The 11,487-nt window shown below is 41.7% G+C and overlaps 1 protein-coding gene across 1 annotated transcript; it reads right to left on the reverse strand.

Annotated features, from left to right (window-relative positions):
* On the reverse strand, nt 1,631-2,119 carry LOC109841681. Its single transcript, XM_020410627.1, has one exon. The coding sequence runs from the start codon at nt 2,117-2,119 to the stop codon at nt 1,631-1,633; it is 489 nt and encodes a 162-aa protein (XP_020266216.1).

The raw sequence follows: 11,487 nt of genomic DNA on the forward strand, positions 1-11,487 counted from the left end.
CGGCATAGAGGAATGAGCAAGAAGAGTGCGGATAATGTTATTGATATCCCGAATTTTTCTTTCCGCCTTTCCATTTTGAGAGGAAGTACGGGGACACGAGAAGCGAAAAACCATTCCATTTTGTTCACAAAATAATTTAAAGGGGCCATTATCATATTCTTTCCCATTGTCACATTGGAAACATTTAACTTCCCTTTCAAATTAAGTACGGGCATGTGCATGGAATTGTAAGAAAAGAGAGTGCACTCGGGATTTTTTGGAAATAGGATAAGTCCAAAGGAAATTAGTGAAATCATCCAAAAACAAGACATAATAATGATGACCTGAAGTACTCAAAACAGGTGATGTCCATAGATCACTGTGAACAATGTCAAATGGCATAGTAGTAAAAGAAGTGGAGGAATAAAAGGGTAACTTCACGTGTTTCCCTAGAGGGCATGAAGGACAAACATAAGTACTCGAAATCTTATTACAATCAACAAAATTATTCCCCTTAAGAGAGCTTAAAACATGTGATCCGGGATGCCCTAAACGTTCATGCCATAAATGAGTAGATAAAGCAGCAAAAGTGGACGGGAAATGAGCTTGAGTTTTGGTGGTGGTGAGTGGATATAAGTCCCCCGAGCTATCACATCTCATAAGTGTTGTCCCCGTCTGTAGGTCCTTCACAGAAAAGCCAAATGGGTCAAACTCAATAGAAACTGAATTATCGTTAGTGAATTTTCGAACGGAAATCAAGTTTTTAATGAGTTTAGGAGCATGTAGGACATCGTTTAAGGAGAGAGGTGGGTGAGGGGAAGGTAACGAGGTATGACCAATGCCACGAATTGGAATAGTATTGCCATTACCAACAACAATATTTCGTTGATTGCTCAAATTAAAATAAGACGAGAGGGTACCTTGTTGAGAGGTCATATGGGAGGTAGCACCGGTGTCCATATACCAACCGTCATCCGGTGGCGTAAGGGCAAGGGTATGCATCGCAGCCTCGATGTCCGTTGGTGCATAGCCCATGGTAGAAGGGGCCTGTTAGGCCTGTTGGGCTGTGAAAGCCTGATGTGTCTGCTGTGGTTTTTGGCCTAAAATGCCTTGCTGAGATACTTGTTGCCTTGGCCTAACAGCACGGGCCCATGGAAGTGTAGGATATGGGCATGGGGGCATGGCCCAAGCCTGTTGCCAAGATGCCCAAGGGGGCTGCTGCCATTGGTTCCACGCAGGCCAGCCCTGCTGTGGTGCTGGCTGTGACTGGTGCTGACGGGACCCACCCCCGCGGTTGTCGCTGCCACCTCCGCCTCCTCTGCCGCCTCCTCGTCCACGACCACCACTACCACGGCCTTTACCACGGCCATTTCCGTGCTTGCCACGGTAATTATTGTTTCTGGAATGATCATTATAAGAGGAGGAATGGTTAGAAGCATCATGATAAGCCGAAAAATCATTACCATCGGCAATCAAGGCGGAACCAGCGGCGGTAGCTTCAACTGTAGCTTCGGTGGCTTGACGTTTTTCTTCCAAGAGGAGACTTGATCGAGCCCTATAGAAGGTGGGGAGAGGGTCTCGTTGTTGGATGTTAACTGCAACAGTGATATACGCCTTTGGAAGACCACGAACAAGAGTGAGCACCATCCGATCATTCGAGACCGGAGCTCCGACATTCGCCATTTGATCTGCCAGCATCGATGTGTTGGCAATAAGCGGAGCCATTAGGAAAATCTTGCATCTTGATGGTAGAGAATTGGGTCTCTAAGTCCACGGCACGAGAGTTTTTGTTGTCATAAAAGATATCCTGCAGCCTATCCCATGCTTGTTTTGCCGTAGTGCCGGGTTCTAGGATTGTGTATAGGAGGTCAGTGGAGATCGTTCCATATATCCATTGGAGAACGATCGCGTCAAGGCGAGCCCATGATGCTTTGTCAATAGTGGGTGTGGCTGCTGCATCTTTTTCAGAGGGAGGAAGGATGTGTTGAATAACGTCATAAGCCGTAGCATGGATCTTAAAGAGTTCTGCCCAAGAGGAATAATGCACCTTTTCCATCTCCAAAGTAATGGGGATGAAGCTTTTGATATTAGTGACAGCGAGAGCGGGGTGGAAGGAGGAACTTTTGCTTGCTTCACCCATGGAGATGAGATGAAAGGAAGAAGAAGAAGAAGAATGAGGGAGGGAGTTAGGGCAGGAACGACTGTAGAGAGATTAGGAGGAGAGAGTCCTAAACCTGCTCTGATACCATGTAAGAGGATATTCCCTTGTCTATTTCATTCTAGTAATTGTCAATATATACAAACTAGATGACTGACATTATGGAGAGTAATTTGCTCCTGCCATATTTACAATATATGTACAAATCCTGACATTATGGAGAGTAATTTACTCCTGCCATATTTACAAGATTCTAATAATAATCAAAGATTATTTACATATTCTAATAATTAATCTTGTTGTTGGGCTATGACTTGCATCCCCAACCAACGACATCAATGCTAATGTGGAAGGAATTGATTACCTTCAAGTTGCTCATGTTCAGCTATTGTAGCAGGCCTGATTGCCTCAGCATGTGTAGCAATGGGTGTAACCCCTTCCTACGTAGCCTCTGTAATAGGAGGAACGACACTTGAAACTTAACCCAGGATCGTACGGGTTCAGTAGGACTCATCATTGGGATGGACTCAGCATCCCCATGGAACAATTCGTCTTCACCTTCCTCTTCATTCCTTGGATGATAGAAGAAGTCCTCACTTGATGAAACAGGACCTGCTGAGCGAAGCCCAAGTCGACGAGGAACACTTGTGGCCAAAGATTCTTGTTGTTTTTCTGCCTCTCTTGCTCTAATGGCATCCTGCATCAGCCTTGGGCCTTGTGGACCTTCAGGAGTAGGAGAATCAATCAACAATCTTCTACGAGCAATTTTCTCATACCGATCCGCCGCTTCGGCATCAAGAGTTCTCTTTCCTTTTGCTCTCCTGCCACGGGGCTCAGTTGCTCTAGGCTCTTCTTCTTGAACTTCCTTAGGGGCCTCGTCCTCTCCTTCTTCAGCAGTTGCCTCCTCATACTCATCGAGCCCTCTTAGGCGAGATCTCCTAGATCCTCTCCTCGATGAGTACATTTGTTTGATCTCTTTCAAACAAGATACATTTATTCGATACCCAGGGACTTGGATAGCAACATGATACCAGTTGCTGAAGCTAATGGAAGTAAGGAAGTTGAGCGTTTTGTAGGGTAGTCTGAATTTGGCACCGGTACAGCTTGCTACTGAGTAATACCAAGCCCTGGCTCCCTCGTACAGATTTTCAACAACTACAAGTAAGGGTCTGGGGTTCCCAACATATAGCTGGTCGTATCCAAATTGTCATGCAAATCTGTAAGGCTGATATGGCTCGATCAAACACTTCGCACCCTGTCGAAAAAGGAGATAGTCAGGCCTAATGTTGAGAAGCCACCTGAAAACTCCTCCATTCAAATGGGTAAAGCCATTAGGCCCCGCCACATCTTGAAACATTCCGCCATATCCTCCTCCTTTAAAATCACGGAAGCAGCGATTGATATGATAGTTGGTATCCCGTGGTAAGATACGTCGGACCTTCCCCATATTAGTCCCATCCCACTGGACAGTCTGAAGCTGTTGCACCAATGGGATGAATAAATCTCCGGAAGCAGAAGGCGCATCATCAACGCGGGACAGTGTAGAACATACCATGCCATCAGATAAGTGTACGACATTGGTACGCGAAGATTAGGAGTCTGAAAAGTCTTCTTATCATTGGAGCCCACCTCCTTAACTTCAATGAAATCAAGAGCCAATTCTTGCAAGCCATGTTGTATACAACACATCATAGCTGAGAGGAGATTCAGAAGCCTCCCATACGCTAAAAGAACTGTCGGGTAAATCACTTCTGCAGTAAGAGCATCGACCGGCCTAGTCGGGACCACACATCTCTTCAGCCACAGCATCAAAAATCCTGTCAATAAAGCTGTGTCTGAAATAGGGGTCCCAGCTTGGTAATGAAAGCTCTCAAATTCAGTATTGGCTGGTAAGTTGTCCTCTATACCCTCATTGGTGTAATGGGTGGTTGCATCGTTAATCCGAGCTTGGATTTCTTCTGGAGTGCTTGCGAGCAAACGAGTTACAGAAGCTGCTTTGTGGTTCAAGTTCTGAAATAAGTACTCAGCCCACGCCAGTTGTTTAACCCCACTGCCTCTAGCCCCTGTCAACTGAATGCAAATGTTAAAATGACACATCACTTCCTAAAGGGTGTCATAAATCTTAGGACGTGTCTCGCTTAAAATCTTGAGCTCTCCTCATCCAGGAATGAACTCCTCATATGGTAAATCCCCAAAAGGAAGACCATAGACTTTGTACATTTCATGGGTAGCAAAACCCAACTCTCCTACGGGTGTAAAGAAGGTGAAAGTCTCTGGGTTATATCTTTTCAGTATATCGAAGAAGTTGTAATGGCTCTGAGCGATACCAAATTGTGTGGCCATCACGGAGCAACCAAGCCTAGACCGAGCAAGTGGAACTTCTAACTCCTTCAGTACAAATTCAGTCATCGTGGTCCACCATCCTGCTTTCTTAGAATGCACCCATCCAGGAGATCTAAATACCGGTGCAGGAAATTCACCCTTCTTTGCCATAAATTCTCTGATGAAAAGGTTAGCTGGACTAGCCATTTCACTAATTGGGTATTCCCGTGAAAATAAGCCTGGTACTAAGGCGGTCACTTGTCGGCTATAGCCTGTGGTGTGGACGCCCTGATAAGTCAGAGTATCAACTACTACCCCATCTTTTTCCTTAACAAGATCCTAGTCCATGTGTCGTGGGATGGAAGCACATTGAAAATACGATAGTAGAAACATCCTCTCCATATCGAGCAAGAAAAGGTGACGATCCCCGATCTTCCTTAACCATTTATAGTCCCCGTATTTAATGATGTTCCGGTCAATCTTGACGGAGTCTCCAAATAGAAATGCTGGCTTATTGAATTGTTTATGATCCATGGTCTCGAACCTGGCATCTGTGACCAAGGTCCTAAGAATTGGTGGGCTGGCATGAGTGATAGCCTTCGCACGTATCGGTGTCATGGAAAATTAAGAGTTCTTGGTGCAAGCTGAACACCAGGTTATGGTCAGCGCCACCTTCATGGCCAAAGTAATGATAGAAGGAAAGAGGCTCATTAGGATAGCGCACTGCGAATACACAAAATGGACAAGTTAGTGTGAAAACAAAATAAGTCTAAAGAAGGCTATCAAAACGCCAGAGTCAAGCTCGGCATTCCAAATTCAAAGACTCCAGAGTCAAGCTCAGCGCTCCAATATGCAAAGACGCCAGAGTCAAGCTCAGCGTTCTAAGATTTAAAGATGCCAGGGTCAAACCCAGCGTCCTAAAATTTATAAACGCCAAAGTCAAGCTTAGCGTTTCAGATGCAAAAACGCTAAGGACAAGCCTTGCATTTCAAATTCCAAACACAGAGTTCCATCTCTGCGTTCTAATTCGACCTTGTCAAAACAAGTTTGACAGCGCCCAAAACCCAATACTGAAAGGGACCTAGGGTGGCGGTGCTGATGCTTGAGTGGTGACACCACCGGCGGCCAAAGCCGTGGGCGTGCTTGGATTCACCGTACGAGGATCCCTGTCGCGTGGCTTGGAAGCGGTCTTCTTTTTGGGAGCCGTGGAAATTTTTCCGGAGAAGATGAACAGTGCTGAGCAGAGAAGAAAACGAAGATCTTCGTTGTGTTCGCCAAAAATAAATAGAAAATTCGAATGACTTTTGATTTGACCCCAATGGTCTATTTATATACAGCTCTGAGCTATTAAATCAAGACGAGATTCGAGGCGAAAATCTCATCCCAAAACGCAACCGATGCGTTCACACCCAGTCGGTTGAACTCCTCAACCCAACACTGCGTTTGAGTGTTTCAAACGCAAAATGCCAACTTCACAAGCATGTTTTAAATGCCAGGCTTACATGATTGTCATCCTTGCCTCTCAGCATCCTAAATGCCGAATTCAAAACCCAACCTCCGCATTTCTTCTCAAGAGCTCATCAATGCCTATAAGAAGGGTATTGTTGTTAACACTGAATACATTTTCCAACAGGCTAAGATGGAAGAGTAATTCAACAAGTCTACTGATGAGTCTGACGACAGTGACTTGGGCTTTAGCTTGTTTGACTAAGTTCTTAGTCATTAAGGCATAAAAGTCATCTTGTTTGGTTTAGGGTGCTTCAGTTACTTAAAACTTATGAGAATCTAAGTTTCAATAATAAAAGTAAAGAGAAGCTAGCAATATCCATCAAGGTGACGAAAGTCGATAAAAACTAACCTACGACAAGAAGCTATGCAACCTCTTGGATGGACAATCACTTAGATGATCCAATACCTAATTTGGGATCCAAAGTATTCCGAAAATTCGTTCCAGTCAACTGTGAACTTTTGAAAACTTTGGAGGGGATTCTGTAGGCTGCCTAAAAATTACAACACATAGATGATCCCTACTAATTGCTGGAGATGGGAATTACAATCAGACGATTTCCACATCAACAATTCAATGACGAAAGTTACAATCAGACGACTTTCAGACCAACAAATGAAGGCTACAACTAAGAAAACTTTCACGTAAATCGATGAATGTTACAATTCGACAACACTCATGACAATCGATGAAAGCCTTGATTCAACGGCCTTCGCAATCCATATTAGTAGAGTTACAATTTGACAACTCTCATATTACAAGGAGCTGAAATGAAGGCTACAATATGACAATCCTCGTAACGCTCAGAACGAAAGAGACTATAATATGACGGCCTCTTCAACTCAAAACGTAGAAATTTAACACTGTGTTTCAAAGATAGAATGAAGTCCAATCATTGTGTTCTAACCCGAACACAATCCCTAACTCTGCGTTCCACATCCAGAATGCAGAGTTTGTTATCAGAACGCCTACTCTGGCGTTTGACTTGTTCAAACATGCTGAATGGTTCCTTAACAGTTTCCCCATGATTTGAGGGATTTCAGCCCCACTTCGAAGCGGATTAAGGGGGCAGTTACACCCTTAATCTCTCTATAAATACCAAAAAACTCAACTGAGTTCAAGGTTCAGAGATCAGGTTCGAAAAATCAGATCCTGGAGTTGGATTTTTCGGTTGTGTTATGGAGATCTTCTGGTCAGAGCGGATCTCTTAGATTTTCCAGAGAGATCGGCTCTCATTCTTTAGCCATGATAATCCTTGGAGCCTGATACTTGGCTTGTGTAAGGACCATGAATTTTTGATACTAGTTAAAATTATTTTCTGATAGTTTAAAATATTTAATTATTATTTTTAAAAGAGTATTTGTATTTTTCTCGATTTTCTAAAATTTTCTATGATTTAAAAATCTGATTATATATTTATTTAAATGATTTTGATATTTATAAATTTATTTTGTGTGGTAAACATTTCTGGAATTAATCTGTTGTGTTACCGATACTATTACGTAATATTTTAAATAATATATTGTATTATTAACATTATTACAAATTATTTCATATAATACATTGTATTATTAATTACGTGTTTTTAGTATAATTTATTGTATTATTTCTACTGTTATATTTTATCTATCGTATTAGTATAACTAGTACGTTTTATCGTGTACGTAATTGTCCCATAATTATTTAATTTTAAATATAAGTAGAAATATTTTTATTATTAATTATTCTTGCTTAATTATACAATATGGGTATATTTTGACTATTTCGTATTAACTATTGTAATAGCTCAACATGTACGTTTTTATTTGTAGATAATTATCCCGTATTTACTTTGATTTTTAAATGTCATTAGTTATTTCTTTTTAATTAATTTCGTTTTAACTTAATTAACCCTAACCCTAATTATAAATCCTATGTATATATATATACCCCTCTACTGTTCATCATCCCCGCCGCCTCTCTCTTGTTTTCTCTCCCCTCAAAAACCAAACCACCTGCTCATCCGTCGGCCTCCCCTCCGCTTCCCCAACCTCGCCGACGACCACGCCACCAAGTCCCCGCTCGCCTTCAGCCCTGACCGCCGCCGCCTGCACTCGAACTCCTCCATGACCTGACCACCTCCGCCCTCGTCCTCAACTGACCCGACACCGCCGTACACTCACGCTGACCGCCGCTCCTCCCATCTCCTCCCGCTCGAGTCCCGCGCCGCCGCCGCTCTTGCAACAGCGAACCCCGCCCTCTTCTTCTTCTCAGACCACCGCCATCTCCTCCTCTTCCTTCCACTCCCCAACTCCGTCAGTCCCTCCACCGCGCCAGCCTCCTCCTACCCTAAGCCGCCGCCCTGCCCAGATCCAGCGAGCCGCCAGATCCTCAACTCCGACGAGCCACACCGACAGCCCCTGCCTCCTCTCCCTCATCCCCGAGCAGTCGACTCGCCACCTCTGGCTGCCTTGCCGTTGTTCGCCTCAGTCCACCGTCGCGGCCAAAGCCTCTCTCCTCCCCGTCGAGATTCCGCGTCGTCGCCTTCACGCCGCTGTCCCCGCCGACATCCGATGACCGTTGCCGCTGCTCGCCGCCGACCCGAGCTCGCCGCCTGGCCTTCGCCGTCAGTCGTCGATCCGTTCGACGAAACCCCGAGGCAAGATCCCGCTTCCTTTTGACTCGTCAATTCCTATTTATACCTATCGTTAATTAGTTGCATAAATTAGATTATGAATTATTAGTACCTGCGTGGGCTTGTTAATGAATTGGTGAATTATCTGTTTATGTTAATTTATAATTTTTATTATTTGTGCGGGTTTGATGATAATATTGAATGGATAGAAATTATGTGATAAATAGTATTTTCAGAACCAATATAATAAGTTAAAGAACTTATTTTGGGTAACAGAATTATTTTAGATTAATTATAATATTTTTAGAATTTTTTGTCGTGGAAGGAAATTATTTTAGAATGATAAATATTTTTTTAAAGAAGTTTTTGGTAAAAGATTATTTTTGTGTTATGATTGTGTGATTGATAGTTAAAGAACACGACGTTTCATGTATATTACCACCGACATGTTGACACTGTTATTAGTAGTTGTTCACGTTTCCTGTTCATGATTCATGGCACTGTTACATAGTATTCATTGCATTTATACCTTGTTATAGTTGAGAATCGCGAGTATTGCTTGACCATAGTGACCCGTGAGATATGAGTTGTTGACTTGGACTTGGGATGGAAAGGTCTGGGTTCATGTTATCGGATATGTTGTTATTTATTTCCAGGCTCGCACCAGTGAATCGTTTCGCACTGGGGTGGCTCTGAGGAGCAGTGATCGGATGTGTTTATTGTTTATTTCTTTCGCATTGGGGTGGGTCTGAGGAACGGTGATATTGAGATTATTGTTTATTTCCAGGCTCGCACCAGTGAATCGTTTCGCACTGGGGTGGGTCTGAGGAGCAGTGGTATCGTGATTATTGATTATTTCCAGGCACGCACCAGTGAATCGTTTCGCACTGGGGCGGGTCTGAGGTACTAGTGAGATGTGGTTAACCAGATATCCGATAATATGAACTTTGACTCTGTGAGAGATGTAAACCAGTGACCTGTATAGAATGGCTAGTTACATGACCTCGTTCTTGGCTAGGTATGGATTCTTGTGAGATGTAGGCCAGTTGTGTTTCTTTTCATACATAGATCGGGATTAATATTTAATTATTTACAATTTGAGACATATGGTATATACATGAGGGTTTCCTTGTTTGGATTATTTCGCTCGACGTACTACGTCTCTTGTTGTAGATTTTTAAATATTAATTCTATCTATTGTATGACCTTGTTGCTTGGATGTTTTCTGATCGCTACCTGTATGATCTTGTTACTCGGATGTTTATGTTTTCTCCTGATTATTATACTCTAGTGATGGATTATATCTAGCTTGTTAGTATTTCAGCTGCATGTTTCTATTTGTTATCACTGTCCTTGCATTGGTCATTCATTTGTATTATTATTTTCCCGAGTGGGATCTTACCGTGTACCCTACACGCTGACGTACACCTGTTTTCTCTGGTGTACGTCAGAATTAGGAGAAGAACAGGTTCAGCTAGGAGATCGCCAGGAGCCGGAAGATCCTCAGCAGGAGTGCCTTGTAGACGGAGCAGAAGAGCAGACGGAGCAGAAGAAGCTGAAGCTTAGTTATTGGTCCTCCATTTTCTTTTGTACTACCTTCCATTTCTATTTGATCAGTTTATTTTGTATCTTTTCAGTATTTATTTGTTCAATTTGTATAAGGGCATGTTTGACCCGTATCATTATGTCTTGGATGATATTCATTTGTGATATGTACTATCTTATTCTGTGTTGTTCATTATATTCTTGCTATTTGTGATCGGGGACCTGTGACTTCGCATTGTACTTATTTCTAGACGCTTAGCGTATTAGATTGAGAAGACGGGGTCTAGCACTTATCTCTTCTCAGTCGCGGGCTTGTTCACGTTCCGATTCCCGGGTATTTTGGGAAGCGGGGCGTGACAGGTTTTAGTGGTGGCCCATGCAGGTCACGGTCCCGAATTCCCACTAGTGAGAATATAATGGATAATTTAGATACATATCAAATTTCATCCGTGAGACTATTCGTGAGCCTTATCCCATTTCCTTGATAGATTTCGTTTCGTCCCTATCTTATCACTTTTTGACTCCGAAACTTTCCATTGTTTCTTGTCTCGTCACTTCTTGACTCCGCTCTCGTTCCTTATCTCTGTCCTTGGATCCTTTCTTATTTTAATTCCGAGGACGGAATTTATTTTAAGGGGGTAGAATGTAAGGACCATGAATTTTTGATACTAATTAAAATTATTTTCTGATAGTTTAAAATATTTAATTATTATTTTTAAAAGAGTATTTGTATTTTTCTCGATTTTCTACAATTTTCTATGATTTAAAAATCTGATTATATATTTATTTAAATGATTTTGATATTTATAAATTTATTTTGTGTGGTAAACATTTCTGGAATTAATCCGTTGTGTTACCGATACTATTACGTAATATTTTAAATAATATATTGTATTATTAACATTATTACAAATTATTTCATATAATACATTGTATTATTAATTACGTGTTTTTAGTATAATTTATTGTATTATTTCTACTGTTACATATTATCTATCGTATTAGTATAACTAGTACGTTTTATCGTGTACGTAATTGTCCCATAATTATTTAATTTTAAATACAAGTAGAAATGTTTTTATTATTAATTATTCTTGTTTAGTTATACAATATGGGTATATTTTGACTATTTCGTATTAACTATTGTAATAGCTCAACATGTACGTTTTTATTTGTAGATAATTATCCCGTATTTACTTTGATTTTTAAATGTCATTAGTTATTTCTTTTTAATTAATTTCGTTTTAACTTAATTAACCCTAACCCTAATTATAAATCCTATGTATATATATATATACCCCTCTACTGTTCATCATCCCCGCCGCCTCTCTCTTGTTTTCTCTCCCCTCAAAAAACCAAACC

Source organism: Asparagus officinalis, chromosome 5, assembly GCF_001876935.1.
Source record: "Asparagus officinalis chromosome 5, Aspof.V1, whole genome shotgun sequence".
Classification (NCBI taxonomy): domain Eukaryota; kingdom Viridiplantae; phylum Streptophyta; class Magnoliopsida; order Asparagales; family Asparagaceae; genus Asparagus; species Asparagus officinalis.